General features: G+C 36.7%; 1 protein-coding gene across 7 annotated transcripts in view; it reads right to left on the bottom strand.

Annotated features, from left to right (window-relative positions):
• PTPN13 (protein tyrosine phosphatase non-receptor type 13) overlaps window positions 1-21701 on the bottom strand; it is a 223551-nt gene that overhangs the window by 125264 nt on the left and 76586 nt on the right. For all 7 annotated transcript variants that reach the window (XM_027060249.2, XM_027060259.2, XM_027060255.2 and 4 more), the window contains exon 3: window positions 11382-11560. In XM_027060249.2, coding sequence (XP_026916050.2) covers window positions 11382-11560 — 179 coding nt within the window. The remainder of the gene's footprint in view (window positions 1-11381; window positions 11561-21701) is intronic.

A 21701-nucleotide genomic window follows, 5' to 3' on the forward strand; every position in this document is an offset into this window, starting at 1 on the left:
AAAATTTTTTTGTCTATAGTATGTGCTACAAAGATCTAGATTTTTGCCAATCTGAAACGGGAAAAAAAATCTCACCGAAAAAAATTTTTTTTAATTGAAATTTTGATTAGCATTTTTCTTACTAAGAATGGATGGGGTAGTATGTGGAGGAAGACGTTGGGTGAAAAAAGATTTTACTTGCATTGTTTGTTTGCTTCTTAAAGATTAAAAAAATAACAACACATTTTTTTGCTGATACAAGTGATCCAACAGGGAAAACTGGAAGTGCAGAAGAGAGAGCAAGGTTGCTGGGAGAGCACTGTTAAGTAAGTGGGAGAGGGTGGAAGGTACAGCACCAGGGAAGGAGTTGGCGGGACAGAGAAGCACAGGGTGGCTCAACTGTAGCAAGGAGGCAGAGACTGTGGGAATTTAGCTGAGTAATCTGGTAGTGAGACCCTGGGAAAAGTTTCTTCTGACTGCTTCTACTTCTTTCCTGTGAGACAGGAAGCAAGATGAAAGTGAGGACAGTTAATCCTATAAGTAATCATTTCCCATTTTTTCCTCCTGTGAAGAAATTTAGAGCTAAACTTTTAGGCCATCTCTATCAATACTGTGTAATCTTACTATGCGTATTTTTAAAAAAAAAATTTTGTTAGCGTTTATTCATTTTTGAGAGACACAGAGGGACACAGTGTGAGCAGTGGAGGGCCAGAGAGAGAGGGAGACACAGAATCTGAAACAGGCTCCAGGCTCTGAGCTGTCAGCACAGAGCCCGACGTGGGGCTCAAAGCCAAGAACCACGAGATCATGACCTGAGCCGAAGTCGGGTGCTTAACTGACTGGGCCACCCAGGCGCTCCTTACTATGTGTATTTTTTTTCACCAATCTTATTCCAACATCATCTTATTTTCTTGTCTTTATTTTTACTTTGCTCTTATTTTCTCATTTTTATTTTTTAATTCTGGAAACTGTGTCAAATCCTCTTTAGAAATAGGTGAGGTATGCACAAATAAAACTGGCTCTTTATAACCTCACAGCACTTTAACCTACTCTAACTTTGCCTCCTAATTTACTCCAAATCACAGATTAGAAAAGTTGTTCCTCTTTTCAAATACTTTCATAGCTCCCATCTTAAAAAAAAAATCCCAATTTTTTATAATGATAAACAAGAGTCAGTCTGACTTGCCTCCATTTCCATTTTCCAGACAGATTTATAAGTTTTCCTCTGTAATACTCCTCCACCGATTACAACCTAAACACTTCAGCACTACGAAATAATTTTCTGTTGGCAAAATAAAACCTTCTCTCAATTTTTCTTGAGCAGTTCTTTCTACTAAGAATTTTTTTCCATCTGTCAATAAAATTCCTACATATTACTGATGGTCGAGAGATGTATGCCATATAAATTTTCCCAAACAGGATAAAGCATTCTCTCTTGCACGTACAGATATATTTCATTTGCATCTCTAATAAAACAGTTAACTAATACTGCCTGTAATATAATTAAGATGTGTCCATGTTTGTCTTCCTGGAGGAAGCGTTTTTTACATAGCTTAGTATATCTCTCAACTACTAACACAGAACTTGTACACAGTAGATATTCAATTCATACCTGCTGGACTTAATTAAATGTACATTAAGTTCAAGACAGCATAGTGCAGGCTATTGGCATATTTCAGTTTCGGTTCCTTTTCAAAGAACCTCTTATGTGAATCCCACATATATGAAAAATACTTCATGGCTTTAGCATAAAAAACTAGTTACATATTCAAATATATTTCTTTTAACACGTTAATATTGATTTGCGATTCTGAGATAGTACTCTAAGATTCTTTATTATATTTACTTCTTAATATGCCAAATGAGTTACTATATATTAATTTTTATAAATGACTATATAAAGTTAGTAGCACAATTATTAAAATTAGGTTATAAAACTGTATACCTGCTGATCATCTATGTATATATTATAATGATTGATTTTATGTATCAACCTGACTGGACCACAGGATGCCTAGATAGTTGTTTAAATATTTTGGGAATTTTTGTGAGAGTTTTTTGGATAATATGAACACTTAATTAAGTAGACTGAGTAAAGTAGATTGCTCTTCTATTGTGGGTGGGCCTCATCCAATCATCTGAAGGCTGAACAGAATAAAATGGTTTACCCGTTCCTGAGGAATAGAAAATATCTTTCTGTGAGACTGTCTTTGAACTAGGACATAAGCTTAAAAAAAATTTTTTTTTAATGTTTATTTATTTTGAGTGACAGAGAGAGTGAGAGCGAGAAAGCGTACATGAGTGGGGGAGGGGCAGAGAGAGAGGAAGACTGAGAATCCCAAGCAGGCTCTGGCTGTCAGCATAGAGCCGGACATGGGGCTAGATCCCAGAAATCGTGAGATCATGACCTGAGTGGAAATCAAGAATTGGATGCTTAACCAACTGAGCCACCCAGGTGCTCAGCTTTTTTCTTGCCTTTGGACTTGAACATCAGCTCTTCTGGGTCTCAGGCCTGCTGGCTTTCAGACTGGAACTTACCATCAGTTATCCTAGTTTTCAGGCCTTTGGCATTGGAAAGGACAAGGATGGCTAGGCTTGGGAACTGGACTTAAGAAATTTAGGCAATTAAGTGGATATGTGAAAAGGGAAGAGTCAGAGATAAAGATACAAAGAAAACGTGCATGGACAGGAGGGCACTTGAGTGAGCTAGTTAATATAACTGATGGGGAACAAAAATGTGTTTTTATCTTTACAGTTAGTTATAATGGGCTGGAATGTAATCTCTATCAGTGGAAAGACTTTGTCCTATTCACTACTCTATCCCAGGACCTTGAATAACACTTGACATATAATAGAGATAGATAATATTTAGTGGGTGCTTACTCTGTGCTGACTACTGTTTTAAGTACTATTTTATTTAACTTTCTAATAACACTATGAAGCAAGTACTATCATCGTCTCTTTATATATAAGTCACCTGAGGCATAGAACAGTAAGCAAGTTGCATGTGGTCACACATCTTTCAAGTGACAAAGCCAGAAATTTTACTCAGAACCCAAATTTGATAAATATTTGTTGAAAAATAAAATGGGATAATAATGAAACAGTCATCACTGAGAAGGCTCAAAGAATACCCTCTACCTCTACATCCATTCTGTAAAGAGGAGCTGGAAAGTCTTCAAAGCTTTGGCTCACTGACCATAAAACACTGGGTAAGATACTACAGTCTGATATGCAGATCTCTCCCACCCAGTGATCTCTCTGAAGAAATAAGAACTGCTTTATATGGGCTACATAGCTCCTTTTAGCAAAACCCCTTGAGATTTTGTGGCTCTCTATTTAATAGCAATAAAGCATAAATATCTTTGGGTGAAAAAAAAATCCTTAATTGTTTCTGCTCACTCAACAAATTCTGAGCATCTCCTAAGAGGCAGATAGGGAGTGCAGCAATGGTTCTTCAACTTTATCACAGATCAGAATCATGTGGTAAAACACAGATAAGGGTCCTACCTCTGTGGTCTCTGATTTAGTAGATTTGGTGTGGGGTCTGAAAACTTGCTTTTCTTTTAAAAAAAATTTTTTTAAAGAATGTTTTATTTATTTTTGAGCATGAGAGTGTGAGTGGGGGAGAGACAGAGAGGGAGAGGGGAACAGAAGATCTACAGCGGGCTCTGTGCTGATAGTAGCAAGACTGATGTGGGGCTCAAACTCACAAACTGTGAGAGTATGACCCGAGCTGATGTCTGTTGCTCAACCAACTGAGCCACCCAGGTGCCCCTGAAAACTTGCTTTTCTAACAAGTTCCCATATGATGCTGATGCTGATGGCTGGGAGACAACACTTTGAGAACCACCAGCATAGAGCAGAGGCGATATAATAATGAGTATTATAATAATGAGACAGGGTCCCTTCCATCTCAAACCTTCTACTTCAGTAACCAGGACAAGATAATGTGGTGTACAAGAGAGTACAATTAGTGTAAGAGAAAACTTTAGATTTACAGGAAAAGTTAGCCAGACAATGAGGAGATGAAGCAAGAGCTGAGATGGTGTGAAAGAGTATTCGAGGCTGGAGGAAAGGAATGTGCAAAGACTAAGAAGAAAGAAAGCACTTAGCACATCCAAGACATTGAAGTAAATCCAGAGAAGGCTGGTGTAGTGTACCCTCAAAGACCATGGTAAGGAGTCTAAAGTTTCTTCAAGTGAAATGCAGATCTAAACATTTTTTTAATGTTTATTTATTTTTGAGATGGAGAGAGAGAGAGAGAGAGAGAGAGAGAGACAGAAAGAAAGGGAGAGAGGATCCAAAGTGGGCTCTGCACTGACAGCAGAGAGCCCAACGCAGGGCTCGAACCCACGAACTGCAAGATCATGACCTGAGCCAAAGTTGGATGCTTAACCGACTGAGCCACTCAGGTGCCCCAAGAATCTGAATAATTTTAAGCAGCAAAGGGACAATATCAAATATGAGTTTTCAAAAATGCACTGGCTAGTTTAAAGAATGAACTGGCCAGGGGCAAGACTGGAGGCAGGGAGATTATTAGAAAGTTTTTGCAGCACTGGTCATTCATGATGGACTGGACAAAGTAGAGGCACTGAGGACTAACGGAAATAGATGGATGTGAGAGACACTGAAGAATTAGAATCAATAGGAATTAATCACTGACTAGATTTAGGAACGAGGGCCTGAAGTGAATGAAAAGTTAAGAATGACATCTTAAGAGTCTTTCTTGCAAACTGGGGAAATGATGGCCCATTTATTTACAGGGAGCACACAAAAGAGGGGAAAGCTTCCAGTGTGTGAAAAGATATTTAGTTTCAGATCTAGTGAGTCTGAGATGCCTGTGGGACATTCTGGTGAATATATCTAACATGTGGCTGTATATTTAAATTAAAGAGCTTTGTGTTAAAGATATATAAACTTGAGGGGTGCCTGGGTGGCTCAGTTGGTTGGGTGTTCGATATTGGCTCGGGTCATGATCTTGCAGTTTGTGGGTTCAAGACCTGCATCAGGCTCTGTGCTGACAGCTCATAGCCTGGAGCCTGCTTCAGATTCTGTGTCTCCCTCTCTCTGTGCCCCTCCCCTGCTCATGCTCTGTCTCTGAAAAAATGAATAAGCATTAAAAAAAAAAAAGATACATAAGTTTGGGAGCTAGCGGCAGATAGTCATGGATGTTTAGCCTTTAAAAAAGAGGAAACCAATTTGACAATAAATTTCATATAAAAAATAAATAAAAATAAACAAGAATCTGATAAAAGCCAAGAGCCCTCTATCCAGAAAAATATATGTATTCATATTTTCTTGGCATATAATTAAAAAAATTTTAATGGCCTCCTGAATCCATTCCTTTGACTTTGAAGGGTATCATGGGTTAGGATCCCAATATATAAAACAATTGTAAAAATTTACTTGGTCATAACTCTTCTTTTCTTTCTATACTTCCTGGGAGGGGGTACCTCCCCACGGCCCCCAATTATTTTGAAATCTCAAATCAGCAGGTTGGCATTTTCTAGTTTTAAAATTAACCTGTTCCCCTCACCCATTACCTTCTACATCTTACCACACTTTAGATATTTGAGAAGTACATTCAGCTAGTTTCTGATAGATACTACTATCTTAACCTATCTGACAACTTAGTTTACTCTAAGCTATTGTAGGGCTTGAAACATTAGTTTATATACACTACAGACCATGAGTATCTGAAGGAGACCCACTCATTATAGACTGGCCTCAGGAATCTGCTGAAATGGGATATTTCAGGGTCTATTTCGGTCTCCTGTGTCTGTCTTTCATGGTTTAAGTTTCCATCATAAGAATTATTCAAGTATATAAGACCCTATATACTAAAAGACTAATATGATGAAACTATATTACCTGACAAGAGTACCACATAATGCCATTAGCTCTGAATAACATATTATCAGAGATTAGTTTATTAGCTAGTGGAACATGGTATATTGAGGTGATGATACTTTAAAAAGAACTAAATTTAGGGGTGCCTGGGTGGCTCAGTCGGTTGAGCGTCTGACTTCAGCTCAGGTCATGATCTCACACTCCGTGAGTTCGAGCCCCGTGTCAGGCTCTGTGCTGACAGGTCAGAGCCTGGAGCCTGCTTCCGATTCTGTGTCTCCCTCTGTCTCTGCCCCTCCCCCACTCATGCTCTGTCTCTCTCTGCCTCAAAAATAAATAAAAACAGTAAAAAAAAAAATTAAAATTAAAAAAAAAATAAAAAGAACTAAATTTGTATAGAGCTCCGTACCTATCACAACCATAGCATTTGACTCTTTAAAAAAATTGTGGTACAAAATATAACATTAAATTTACCATTTTAATCATTTTTAAGTGTACAGTTCAGCAGTTTTAGCATATTCACTTTGTTGTATGCCAGATCTCTCAAAGTTTTTTATCTTGCAAAACTGAAACTCTGTATATACTAAACATAAATTCCTCCTTCAGCCACTCACCAGCCTTGGGTAACTACATTTCTACTTTCTGTTTCTAAGGTCTGACTAGTTTATATATGTAACATGAGTATAATCAGAGAGTATTTGTCTTTTTGTGATTGGCTTATTTGTTTAGCATAATGTCCAAAGGGTCACCCATGTTGCAGCATGTGACAGGATATCCTTCTTTTTAAAGGCTGCATAATACTCCATTGGATGTATATGCCACATTTTTTTTTAAATGTTCATCTTTGAGAGAGAGACAGAGCGTGAGTGGTGGAGGGGAAGAGACAGGGGGAGACATGGAATCTGAAGCAGGCTCCAGGCTCTGAGCTGTCAGCAGAATCCGATGTGGGTCTTGAACTCATGAACCGCAAGATCATGACCTGAATCGAAGACGGATGCTTAAACGACTGAGTTACCCCTGCCACATTTACCCATGCCACATTTTCTTTATCCATTCATCCATCAATGGAAATTTGAGTTGCTTCAACTTCTTGGGTATTAAGAATACAGCTGCAATAAACATGGGTGTGCAACTATCTCTTCAAGATCTTGCTTTGAATTCTTTTGGATATGTACCTAGAGGTGAGATTATTGGATTACACAGTAATCACACAGGAAACTCTGTACTATTTTCTATATTGGTTGCATCATTTTACATTCCTAAAAACAGTGCACAAAGGTTCCAATTTCTCTGCATCCTTGATTAACACTATTTTCTGTTCTTTTGATAGTTGCCATCCTAGTAGGTGTGAGGTAGACATCTCCACAACCCCAGTATTTAAAGTTTTCAATCTAATTGTGTTACTGCATATTGGACTCTGGTACTAGACAGTCCTGGAGTTTCTTCTTTAGTGATCTGCATAGTGCCTGTCATATAATAAGTATACTTATCAAATTTATGGGTGAATGAATAAACAAATGAGAAGGAGGGGAGAAAGGATGCATTAATAAGATTTAATATGGAGTAAGTATAGTATAATGGGGGTAAAGATATTCGGTCTTCTTTTTAAGATTTAATTAATTAATTAATTAATTATAATGTTTATTTATTTTGAGAGAGAGAGTGAGAGCGCGTGCATGGGCAGGGGGAGGGGCAGAGACAGAGAAGAGAGAGAATTCCAAGGAAGTTCTGTGCTGTCAGTGCAGAGCTCAATGCTGGCTCAATCCCACAAACTGTGAGATCACGACCTGAGCTGAAATCAAGATTTGGATGCTTAACCTACTGAGCCATCCAGGCACTCCTAAAGATTTTATTTTTAAGTAATCTCTACCAAATGTGGGGCTCGAACTTACAACCCCAAGATCAAAAGTCACACAGTCCACCAACTGAACCAGCCAGGCGCCCCTGGTCTTTTTTGACAAGTTCAGTTGAAGCTTCTGCTAAGGTTGGAGAAGCAAATTTCCAGTATTGTTCTTATAAAGATGACCCTTGATTTTCAAGAAGAACAGAGATGATAGGGGCCACAATTCCTGATATTTAGATTACAAATTAGTGGCAATAAACACTTAAACTAAGATTCCTTTAGTTTATCAGGGATATAGTACAAATCCCTGGAGTATATCAATATTCTTGAAGACAAATCACAACAAGAATTTGTCTCAGGTTCCAATCCCATCAAATTGATTTCAAAAGAACTGCCAAATTAAGCACAGCAAGTACCATGCAAGCAGGAAGTGAACATTACCAGTAAGACAGAAAAGCCAGAGGATCAAAAATCTTAGTGTGACCTGTATAAACCTGTCGAGTTTTTAAAGAGGCATGTTATCTTGAAAAGTAAAACTTTAAGGCAAATAAATGAAAGTGCCTATTTATAGAGCTGGTAGTTGAGGTAAATTTTTTCATACAGCTGTACATATACAGTTTACAAAACAAGTTCCATTGAATGAAGAAAACATTTTTATGCATCAAGATCTTACCAAATACTCATTGTTATTCACAATACTGTGCTAGGCATCGAGTATTATTTAAAAAAATATTGATATATTATATACTATCAATAGCAAGAATGTATTGCATACTAGTTAATGACATATCCTTAACTCATAAAAGTTGTGAAATGCAGTTACCGTCCTCTTTTTCAGTACACCCCTGCCCCATTAAAATCATAATACTAGAATAGTGCTTTTTGATTTTAATTTTCACACCACAATGTGAAATTAGTAAGTTTCCATGAATTTATTGGCCATTAGTGGTCAAATAAATGTAATTCCTTTTGCTCCACTCCCCAAAAAGAATACTAGAATATAAGACTACTCCTCTGACCTTTGCTTTATACTTATATTGCAAACAGGAATGGGATCAAAAAACTTGTCTTTGATTTTCTTCATACTTAGAATTGCACTGGAGCTTTTAAGGCATGAGGTAAACAGAAGTTCCCATTAGATTCACAAATAAATCAACTTTACCACAGTAATGGCAACAATAACACACCCATCCCATCTCAGCTCTGGCTCCTAAAACTTAGTCTAGTTAACAGGCAGGCTTCAATCACTTTCTCAACCATGTGCTCTAACAATTGAACCTAAACACAAGGCAGTTTACTTGTTTGGGTATCCTGACATCACAGGGCAAAATGGGAAAGCCTTACACAAATTAGAAAGGTACTTGTGCACCTAAAAGTTTTACTAAGCACTTTTTTCTTCTATTGTGGATTTTAAATGCCTTCCAGAAAGAATTCATAAACCACTGTGCAAAACTTTTCATAATTTGAAAAAACCCTATTATAATTCAGTAGAAGTTTTCAAAACTAAGACATCCATGGCTTTACTCTATTGCAGAGGTCACCAGATCCACTTGAGAGACTGATAAAGTTATGGACACCCTTCTCTGAACATGCTCAAACATGCAAAACTTAGTTTGCCATTTCACTGGTTTGTAGATATCCTGGAGTTCAATTAAGATCTAGAGATATCAAGTGTTAAATAATTTGCACACACACTATGCCTATTTCCAATGTTCTAATTACCTTCTATCTTTTAAAAGTTTATTATTAAATGAACCACAGACACAGAATGTACAGAATGAATGCATGCTATTTAAATAATAACAGTAAATAACTATATATATGCTATCCAGCTTAATAAAACACTACCAGTACATTTGAATACTCTCATGATCTATAACAATGACCAACACTCCCAAAATTCTTAAGCAGTTCATGGAGTAGATAAACTGGGTAGATAAACCTGGATTTTCTACCAATTCTATTTAGTCTTCTTTTAGAAACACAATGGCTCAAATCAAGATGCCTTCTTCTAGCTTAATCAATACACATGTGTGCACGTACACACACATACACAAATACACACACTTTCTCCTCCTCTTTCCTTCTCTCTCTCCCTCTCTGAAAAGGGAAACATTCACTGACAGTGATAGGATGGAAGGATAAATTAGTACAATTCCTTTTACATGGAAATTAGGCAATGTATATCAAAATTTTAAATGCACAAACTTTTTGGGGCGCTTGGGTGGCTCAGTTGGTTGAGCGGCCGACTTCAGCTCAGGTCATGATCTCGCGGCTTGTGAGCTCAAGCCCCGCGTCGGGCTCTGTGCTGACAGCTTGCAGCCTGGAGCCTGTTTCGGATTCTGTGTCTCCCTCTCTGTCTGCCCCTAACCCACTTGCATTCTGTCTCTCTCTCAAAAATAAATAAACATTAAAAAAAAAAATGCACAAACTTTTAGGTTTTACTACCAGGAAATTATTATGTTAGTTTTTACACTTATGTGGAATAATGTAAGGGAAATAATATTCATACCCAGTTCTTAATTCTCCAAAGTTCCATATCTAAATTATCACAACCTGCTATATACTATATAAATTTTTTCATAGCCTTGACAATGAAATGAGATCTTCTGATGTCAATGCTATTGCCATCCTCGACTGGATATTTCCATCATGAACTTTTCCTTCTTAATTGTTCCATCAAATGAATTGTCAAACTGTGAGCTTTGCTTCCATTGTATCCCTTTCATCCATGCCTTTATATTCCCAAGGCATCACATGATTTTCAGCTCTTTCCCCAGATTATTAAAAGTCCCTTATTAGATTTCTACACAATTCCTATACATTTTGTTATGTGTGTATAGATGTGTGTAGTATAGACTTTGTATATTGTATATATTCCTATATAATACAATCCCTATATAATCTTTCATCTTATCTAGTTATCCACACTTTTGTCAAACTTCCCCTCTAAAATCACAAGTCACATCATAATCACTCTCCTGAAAATATGCCTCAGAAGAAAGTCTCAAGCACTGGTATTCAGTCTTCTTTATTCTGATTTAATAGTCTCCTTCTCTTTAACCACAGGCTTCCAGGTACCTAATGCTCTAGCCTAGCTAGTTAGACTAGACTAGACTAGGTTAGCTAGTCTAACCAAACATTCCCTTATCATAGTGGACAATTTTTTATCTCTTATCATTGCATATACCAACAACCTTAGTGGAACGTTCACATCTACTTATTTTTACTTTTCTAAATTCTACTCATTCTTCATAGCCCAACACAAATGCTACCTTTCCTGTGATATCATTTTAAGCTAAAAATTAACTGCTCCTCTTCCAACATTCTAAAATAGTCTACCCCGTATATTTATTTTAATCCATATATTACAGGTTGTTCTATACACATTGATCAGGATCAATTCTCTAGTTATTTTTGCATCTTCCTCACAAATACAGTGCTTTAAACACAGCAGGCATTTAGTATTTTTAAACATGACTTAATAATGGCTCACCTTACTAATAAAAAATATTGTTTCTTAGATCCATAAATTTTTATAAAACTATTCTCACACAAAATAAATACGCACTTCTTGGAATACATGATCATTTAAAATTCAGTGGCTCTTTTTCAGAGGGTGGAGGGTGGGTAGCCCCGGGTCTTTTACTTTTCCTACCCCCACCCAAAATAAAAAAACAAAACCAAGCTAAAAACACTTAACAGTTACCTTTTCAACATCCGAGAGAGAAGTTAGTGATTGATTTTGAAGAACTTCTGGTGCGGTGAATGCGCGAAGATCCTGATCGGAAATATTTTGATCTGTAAAGGACACACTACCAGATGGCAGCAACAGCAGAGACCATGGAGAAATGATGAAACCAAGGGCAGCAGGATCAGCTACGCTTACTGGTTTGTAACCACATAGAATAAAAAGAAAAAAAAAACTGCTTAAAATTATAATCAAAGTATAGATCATTTAAATGACTATCCCAGCCTATGCATATTGTGTCCAAGTGCAGAGACAAACACCAAATCAATATGCTACAAACAGAGTGGGTTTCACGTATCTGCTGCTACTAGCATTAGCAGCAACACCACCTTGATTGGACTTAATCTTTTAAAACTTAGATGGTAAACCTTAGAAAGTAGAAATACAGATTTTCACTGCCAGTCATGAGAATTAAACGTGGTTCAAAAACTTTACCGCAGTGATACAAATGTGCACAAGGATCAAGTAGTTCTTAAACTCTGGGGGGATCATGGATTCTTTTGAGGATCTGGTGAAAAGTATGGTCTCTTTTTCATGGAAATGGATAAAAAATATAAAACTGTACACAAAAGAGATTCATGGATCTCCTTACAGCCCTTTTATGGACCCTATGCTAAGTAAGATTTCCTGATTTAGACTATAGTGTTGTCAAACATAAAAAATAATTTCTTTGACCATTCATCAGATTTGGAATTAGCAAAGTCTCAACTATATGAAAGTCTCTTGTTTTGCATCAAAATATGTATTTGTCTGAATTCTAATTTTTGTTTTGTTTGTGTTTGTTCATTTCACCAGAACTTCAGGCAGCTTCTGTACTACCAAATGTGATCATTGGGGTCTCTAACAATTTTTTGTTTCAATGCTTGCCTGTGTGGTGCCTAAGAGCTCATGTTTAAAAGCATTAAAAAAAAATTCCTTAGGGGCACCTGGGTGGCTCAGTCAGTTGGGCGTCTGATTCTTGGTTTTGGCTCAGGTCATGATCCTAGGATCTTGGGATCAAGCCTCGCATCGGGCTCCACACTGAGTGGGGAGCCTGCTTAAGATTCTCTCTCTCTCTCTCTCTCTCTCTCTCTCTCTGCCTCCCCCACCCCCTGCTTACACTCTTTGTCTCTCCAAAATAAAGAAAAAAATTAAAAAATCTTTTGAAAAAAATAATTCCTTAGATTTTAGCAGGACTTCTCCCAAAAGTAAAGGTATACATTAGGCTCAACAAAATATACTTATTAGAGGGAATTTTATTTTGTCCTCCCATTTCAAAAGGAATTTAATATTAGTTTTAAGGTAACTGCTATGTGAACTGGATCACAGACTCAAGAAACTGCTATAAAGTCACAAAAGACCTGTGACTGCCAATGCCACTATTATGCAATCTGAACAGGTTGTACTGATATCTAAGTCAAATCATAAGAAATTGCCAGAGTTTATGGCACAGTTTGTTAAACATCCTATAGTACCTATTCGTTCCTGAAAACAACTTTTATTAGAACTGAATCATCTAGCCTTTCTGACTTTTAAACCTCTACCTATGGTCAAGATTCTGACCATCAGAATAAAATGAAATAAAAAGTAAACTATTAAAATTCATCCCTTTTTTGAAGACTAAAAGGACAACTATATGTTCTCCTGCATTTTTCATGAATCTGAAACATGTCTTTAATAACTGTGTCAAGGGAGAAAAGTGTGCTTGAATGTATCCTTTGATCAGTCAGCACATCTTACGTTGCACCAAAGCTGAGTTACAGACCAATGATCCTTACAGTCCTACACAATCACATATCAGACCGCTAAAAACATGGCTCACAATTCTTAAGGTAACGTATGTTTTAATGAATCATTGCAGCTGGTAAACCTAGGTATATTGTTGTCTTTCACAGCCACTTTACACATTTTCTGTTAAATGCTTCTTCTTGTGTATTTCATGCACAAATATTACACAATCAAACTAAAGAGAACTCAAACAAGGAAGAACAATATTTTCTTTGCCAAATGATGCTATCCGAAATACTGGTATTTCCCATGTCACAGATATTTATAAAACAGTCCACAACCAATTCCTTTCAAATTAGCAATAAAAGGGAACAAACACTAGGAGACCAGTAAGGAAGGCAATTCACTAATATCTGATATGAGATACTGATGGCCTAGAACCATCTTAGTAACAGTAGGGGTGGTGGTGGAGAACCTGTTAAAACCTGAATGTATTTTAAAGGGAGTGACAACAGAATTTCCTGACAAACTGGATGTGAAGCAAGAGGAAGAGAAGAATCAGGATGACTCCTAGATTTTGGTCTTAGTAATGGGAAAGATGGAGGGTCATCAACTGAGGTAGAGAAGATACAGGATGGCACAGGTTGCTGAGGTAGGGCTTGCAAGATGGTGGTTGGAATGGGATCTGCTACATTTAGTATCTACTAGATCTGTATCAAGTAGGCAGCTGGATTTGGAACTGGGAAAAAGGTCTGAACTGGACATACATTTGGGGAGTCACTGGCCTACTAGACAGTATTTAACGTCTTGTGATTGGGTAAACTCACCAAAAAATTAGTTGAGATAGAAAAGAAATCAAGGACAAGGATTGTACCCTGGGGTACTTCAACATTAAGACTGACTGCCCCTTGTCAGTCTTTTTTCTACAGGTTGTTCTTCTCTTGGGCATCTCTGCAAGCATGGTATTGTAATCTCCCTCTCACACTTCTTTCACTCATCACTCCCAATCTCCACCTCACTATTTTAAATAATTCTTTTTGTTAGTCTTTCCAAACAGCTGCCCAGTTTCTAATCCTAAAGCTAAGAGAAGAAGCTGGGATTCTAACTCTCGTATCTAATTCCTGTCAGCCTTATTTGGGGGACAGAATTATGATTTCTAGTATATCTATTACCACTTGAATTTGTAAATAATTGGACATCACAGCTAACTCAAGAGGCATAAATGCCAATCGGAAATCTAAAGGCTATGTTCTGTCCTGCCATACTGGATACTGGTGTCCACTTAGACCCAAAAGAGTTTGCTACTCTCCTCCTCATCCCAGGCCACAGACTAACCCTATCCTTGACAGGGTAGCACAGTATAGAAACTGTAAAAGGTGAAAGCAATCCATAATCGCTTAACGGTCTGAAATTAAGAGATTTATTTATGAGCACAACCAAGGTCAGCAAAACTACTGTTACTCTGGCAAGAACTTTATCTTTCAAATTGTACTTTGTACAACAGGTTTGTGTTTATGTAAAGTATGCCATTATTATAAACACTATTCACATTTAAACATAATCTTCTCAACATGACAAGTCATTTGCTCAAGAGTCCACAGTATTACAGACAGAAAGCATGAGTATCTGAGAAAAAAGAATACAAAGGGAGTATTAGAGGCAGCATAATTAACTACAATGAAGAAAGAATTAATTTCTTTGTTTTATATGGGGCTGTTTAATATGAATAAGATTTGACCATGGTTAAGGGGGAGATTCCAAGGAAAAGAAACAGCCAAAGTAAAGACACGTGGCCAGGAAATTATTAAGTTTGTACAAGGAACAGCAAGAACTTTGGGCAGAGAAATGGTAGAGAGCAGTGAGAAACAGAATTACTAAGGTTGGTCATATTTTTGCTTGTTAGAAAACACACACACATAAAGGAATGACACGGATTATTTTCATTGTTTTCAAATGTGTTTTTTAAATGTCTTGTAATAAAACTAAAGCAGCTGCAACAACACACTGCATTGTTGTCAAACACCCAAAACATACACACATGCAAACCCACAAGTGAGGAGAGGAAGGGTACTGATTCAAATGAGTGTAATTCACTGTCCTGGTCTAACTACAAGGAAAGAATTTAAAGCAAATGCATTCATAATCCTTCACAGAATGCTAACAAAAGAATATTTAAAAATGGAATTCCAGAAGCTTGTAATTTGATGTCCTACAATGTTTTAGTTGTGTGATGATTATCCTCAAGAATGCTATTATTATGAAACAGTAAATCTGATGTGAACTGATTCCAGGAGTCAAATGATTCTATTTATAGATTTTTACCAACATTCCACAGAAAAAGTTGCTTAAACAGAATTTCAAGCAGCTAGAGGCAAAGTTAGGAATAAGCAAAAATCTGATATGCAAAGAAGCATCTTACTTAGAGCTTCTTTCTGACGTTCCCTTAAACTAAGACCCATATCCACACTTTTTTTTCCTCCTGAGGGAGCTTACTTTCTATTGTCCCCTTCATTTTATTTTTCAGCCTTTCAATTACGGCATTAAGAGGGAAATGATCATAACTGGTAACACAAACGATAACAGAACTAAATAAAAGTATCAGGAAATCATCTAAAGACTTAGAACAACAACATCATTTTGACCTGAAAAATCCCTTTCCCTATTTAAATATATATACAGAAATTGTAGTCCTACTTCCAAATGTTCTGTTAGAGTGATTGGCAAAAATCTCTGCAGAGGTCACTGTTCCAAACTCCGAAGAATTTCACGAACTCATTCTATAAAACAGAATTCTCTAAAAAATTCAGTTCATATGTGCATACAAATATAGACATTGTTAGATAAATCATCTGGTATAACAATGCACAAACAGAAAAAAATAATTGGTTTAGAATGTTTCAACATTTTCTTGATTAGTAAAACTTTGTGATAAATTATTTAAGATTTACTGGAAATTACAGTCTATCCTATAGATCAATTCCCAATTAAAAATTTGATACCTCATAAATTTTGTCACTACTTTTTTAAAACTTCAGTTCTTCTTTAACAAAAACTTTTTTTAATGTTTATTTATTTTTGAGAGAGACAGAGACAGAATGAGAATAGGTTAGGGGCAGAGAGAGAGGGAAACACAGAAGCAGAAGCAGGCTCCAGGCTCTGAGCTGTCAGAACAGAGCCTGACGCGGGGCTCAACTCTCACGAGCTGTGAGATCATGACCTGAGCCAAAGTTGGACGCTCAACCGACTGAGCCACCCAGGCGCCCCAAAACTTCAGTTTTTCTAATATGAATCAGAATAGAACAGCAATCCTGTTTTGAACAAATTGTGTAAATAATGGGAATTAAGACATCTATATAGTGTACATTAATAATGATAGTGTCTTCAAAGACATTAATGTTTACATCACGTATATTTTCTTTTAATAAATGCCTACAAACCTTTGGTCCTCAAGAATTTATATTCTGGTGCAATAGGTCCCAGACTTTGCTAATCATCAAAATCCCTAAACTCAACCAGGAGACTTAGAAACATACCAGACAGCTGTAAGCTTCATTTCATTCCTTTTAGTATCTGACTGTTAATTTAGGATGTAGTCTTATTTAAGAGCAGAAGTATGGTATAATGGTTAGGAGTTTGGACTGAAGCCGGAATCCCTAGGTTAATATCTTAGGTTTGACCTTTACAGCTTATACTGTGATCTTAAATAAGTTTCCTAGCCTCTCTGTGCCTCAACTTCTTCAGGTAGGTAAGGTTGTTGTGAGGATTCATGGAAAAAGCCCTTAGAACTGTTCCTGGCACACAGAAAGTACAATACAAAAGTAGTAGCTGTTATGCTCATGTTGGCAGCACATACACAAAAGTGGTAGCTGTTATTATTTAATAAGTCTTTTCTCTGAAGATATCAGACGTAGACAGTACATCTAATAAAAAGACACTATTTAAAGTTCATCTCGGGGTGCCTGGGTGGCTCAGTCGGTTGAGCGTCCGACTTCGGCTCAGGTCATGATCTCATGGTTCGTGGGTTCGAGCCCTGTGTTAGGCTCTGTGCTGACAGCTCAGACCTGGACTCTGCTTCAGATTCTGTGTCTCCCTCGCTCTTTGCCCCTCCCTTGCTCACACCGTCCCACTCTCTCAAAAACAAATAAACATTAAAAAAAATTTTTTTAAGTTCATCTTCTATCACCTATTAGCTTTTTTTTTCTCCAACGGAAGAAGGTGCCTGTATTAGAAGTACTGTAAATTTCAGAAAAATAGAAAATATTAGATTTTTAGGAATTTTTTGGCATCTCTTACTTAGAAGTCATAAGAAATAGAGATGATTTAAAGTACAAGGTATCATAAAATATTATTTTTTTCTTTAGTTCCTTGGGGGAATCTACCTTCTATAATGTTTTATTTATTATATGGTATTCCTAGTTAGCAGAGACCTCAAATTTAGGAAACCTAGTTTAAAACTTTATAATCAGGGGCGCCTGGGTGGCTCAGTCGATTGAGCGACCAACTTCAGCTCAGGTCATGATCTCACAGCTCTTGAGTTTGAGCCCTGCATCAGGCTCTGTGCTGACAGCTCATAGGCTGGAGCCTGCTTCTGCTTCTGTGTCTCCCTCTCTCTCTGTCCCTAATCCACTTGCATTCTGTCTCTGTCTCTCTCAAAACTAAATAAACATTAAAAAAATTTTTTTAAACCCAAATTTATAATCAATACACTTTGTACTTCCTGAGTAAACTACTCATGTGAAATTGATTGCCTTAAGGTATGACATGAATTATTAGATGATGTTAATTTGAATGTGTACACATATCAACTATGGTATCAGCATACAGTTTGAGAAATTTTTATTTGTAACAGAATTTTATAGCATGCCAATAAAATGAAATTATGCAGACAGGCCCTCTAATTGATGTATTTTTATGAGTTTTTTTTCAATAGAAGAGGAAAAAAAAGACATTTTTATTTCTTAATGATGACACTTACTCACACAAGTACACACATTCATTTTTCTCTTTTGCTTTTAAACACTAAACACATGTAAGCCACCTATCCAAACCACAACCACTGGAATCTTGGTAGGGCATCTGATCAATTAGACTTCTAGTAGTTTTGTTTTGTTATGTACGTGTAAGATGCTTGAGGTAATTCCAAATCATGCATCTTGTTAACAAAACACCAGTGATATCTGATTTTAACAAAGGTGGTATGTAGAGAATCTATTAGTAAAACTAAATTGGTTACGATTATTAAAGGCAACAGGGCATATATGGCTAGACAATATGTATAGAAGGAAACTGGTCTTAAGAATTTGCTCTCTACTTCAGCAAATTTCCGGGCCACCTGATCCAAACAGCATGAAAGAAATAGTAGCAGTTCCTATCACATCTTCTTTCATTCTTTATTCTGAGGAAGCTGCTCACTTCATTCTTTTCATATGTTAAGTTCCTACTTTTTCATTTTTCTTTGGTGTTTACCTTTTCCACCAACTTTCTTTATGCTCATCAATAAAACCTGCATACCCAGGGTGCCTGGGTGGCTCAGTTGGCTGAGGTTTTGACTTTTGATTTTGGTTCAGGTCATGATCCCAGGGTTGTGGGATTGAGCACCAGGTTGGGCTCTGCACTGACAGTGTGGAGCCTGTTTGGAATTTTCTCTCTCTCTCTCTCTCTCTCTCTCTCTCTCCCTCTCTCTCTCTCTCTCTCTCCCTCTCTCTCTCTCTCTCTCCCTCCCTCCCTCCATCCCTCCCTTGCCTGCATGCTCTCTCAAAAACTTTTAAAAAATTAAAAACAAAAACAAAAACAAAAAAGCCCCTGCAAATCCAAAAATTATATGTCAAAATACTGAAAAAATGCTTTTGTAACACTGTTTTTACACATTTTTTTCTAGAATGTAAGTGATTTAAGGATATGAACTATGAATTTCTTAGCGATCAAGTATAATACTATCATAATAATACAATCACGATACTTGAAAAAAATGAACTTGTTTACAATTCCAATTCTATACTACAGGTCCGCAATCTTTTAAAGGTGTCCTTCTGCCCTGTTCTGTTATGACCATAATTTATCAATTTACATTTTGCTGGTCACCAAAAAGAGGTTATTTTGGAGCTTCATTATGAAAAAAAAATCCTCCAAAAAAACTAAAGTTTTCTTTGGAACTTTAAATTATTTACTGAGAGATTACTCTGGATCTTTATTTTATTCTCCAATCTTTATTATTTTCAGTTATTTTTTCCAACTATGATCCAAAGGAAGTGTCAGTTTTGTTAATCGGAATATTGAAACAAAGCCAAATTTACGAAGTATCTGCCTTAGGAGGGTTGGGGTAATTAAGAAAGTACACAAGCCTCCTGTCTCCTAAGTCACAGGATTTTGGTGTGGATTCTGGAGACAGGGCACAGGATTCTACACAGTATTTTCTAAAAGCTTCCTGGGGATTTGGATAACCATACCAGTTGATCCGACACACATATGAGAACTACTGCCCTTAACAGAGTCAGTAAAATGGTATCATGGCTCAATCAACTTGCTTCTTGTGCTTGCCTCATTTTTATGTCAACTAACTGATAGTAAGAACATCATGAGAGGAGTATGTATACCTTTATATTCTCCCCTAATGCTTAAAATTTTTTTTTCCGCTTTATGCCACAAGTGAGGTAGAGATATGGCAAATCAGAAAGCGTTACCAAGTAACTATTTTATCCAAATTATAATAAAGTCATTTTGTGTTAGAAAGGCAGAATGGCTGTCATAAATAACTTTAGATTGGAAGTGAGACCTAAATAGTTCTTTTCTATTTATAAGGAAGAAGCTGAATAAATGGCATCAAACTGAAGATCTCACTGTGCATTTAGAAAGAAATTGCCTTACCCACCTAATAAAGTTAACTTTTATTTTTTTCTTTCTTGTTCCCAAAGTAAAGCAAACTACAAATGAACTTCCTATGCATTCTGTTTCTTCTTCAACACTTTCTAGAAACGCAGGATCTGTGTTGTATCTCCTTAAGCCTTGTGGTGAGCACTCTGATCCCCTACCCTGTCTGATATATGCATGTGTCATTAAGCATACAGCTTGTACCTACAAAAGATCCTGGGACTAATAGCAATTTTTATTTCCTGAAGGAGGGTCCAAACGGCAAGAGCAGCACTATTTCCTACATATGTAATCTTTCACGCTGTAGACTTCTTAAAGACAAATTTGCTTGAAAATGGTTTCTTTCTTAAAACACATCAATCGGGGCCGCCTGGGTGGCTTAGTCAGTTGAGCGTCCGACTTCGGCTTAGGTCATGATCTCAAGGTCTGTGAGTTCGAGCCCCGCGTCGGGCTCTGTGCCGACAGCTCAGAGCCTGGAGACTGTTTCGGATTCTGTGTCTCCCTCTCTCTCTGACCCTCCCCCGTTCATGCTCTGTCTCTGTCTCAAAAAATAAATAAACGTTAAAAAAATTTTTAAAAAATACATCAATCGTATCTTATTTCACCATTCCATTCAAGTAGTTGCAAAAATGTGCATCTTGAATGGTAAAGTCTATTTAAAGCCTTGATTATATTGCTCGCTTAACAATTTTGGAACCAAGTGCTAATCTTGAAACAGTGGCATTTCTACTGCCACCCAGCAACTTCATGACAGTCTCTGTAGATCACATAGTAGCTGCATTATATTTTGCCAAATTAAAGTATAATGGAGGGAATTAGCAACAGAAATGAATTTTATAGTAAAGGCCATTATAAGATAGCAGGTTTTACTTTTTCTCCCCCCAACACAAAGTTCCAAGTTCCTAAAAAACATCTTCTTCTACTCCGGCTATCTGCATAAAACCAGGGGAAAAAAGATTACACATTTTCAAGAATGAACTCAGCAACTTGTAATTGCTTTCGAGGACTTGTAATTTATACAAAGACTGGAAAACTAATAATATCAAGGGTGACTAGCATTTATTTTATCTCTGGAGAACTGGATGAAAAGGTCGATGAAGATTACTGCATATTTTCGGTTTCTAGAAGAAGGAAATATATAGTTTTCCAGAGAGAAACTGGCTTTAATTATGATGACATGATTCCACATAACCATGATCTGAAGCTATTTATGAAAAATATTTTTGTATTTACTAATGCCATTCTCTGCTGCTCCTCAAATATAACCTCCCTATTTATATTTTCAAGAACTTTTCCTTCTCAAAGAGAAAAGGGAAAAGGAGGCATGTTTGAATGGTAAACAGTTCCATTTCCAAAAGGAAACATTTCTTGTGGAAACGTAAAGAATGACTGATACACATCACCCCGAGAAGGTAAAAATCTTAACCTGTTACTAAATGATACAAGACATAAAGCCCCTTTTAAATTTCTATATTTGAGAACAGGAATAGAGAATTAATTGTAGAATGCTTTCTTTAAAAAGCTTAGTTATAGAATGTTAAACCTCAAATGTTGACTAAAAGAAATCAGATAGAAAAGAGTTTAATTTACATTGTATGATTCTATTTGTATGATGTTTAAATTCAGGCAAAATCTATCTATGTAACATGCCATAATAATGATTACTCTTGGTAACCAAGAATTATCTAGGAAAAGAAATAAACC

The sequence above is a fragment of the Acinonyx jubatus genome, chromosome B1 (genome assembly GCF_027475565.1).
Source record: "Acinonyx jubatus isolate Ajub_Pintada_27869175 chromosome B1, VMU_Ajub_asm_v1.0, whole genome shotgun sequence".
NCBI classification, from domain to species: Eukaryota; Metazoa; Chordata; class Mammalia; order Carnivora; family Felidae; genus Acinonyx; species Acinonyx jubatus.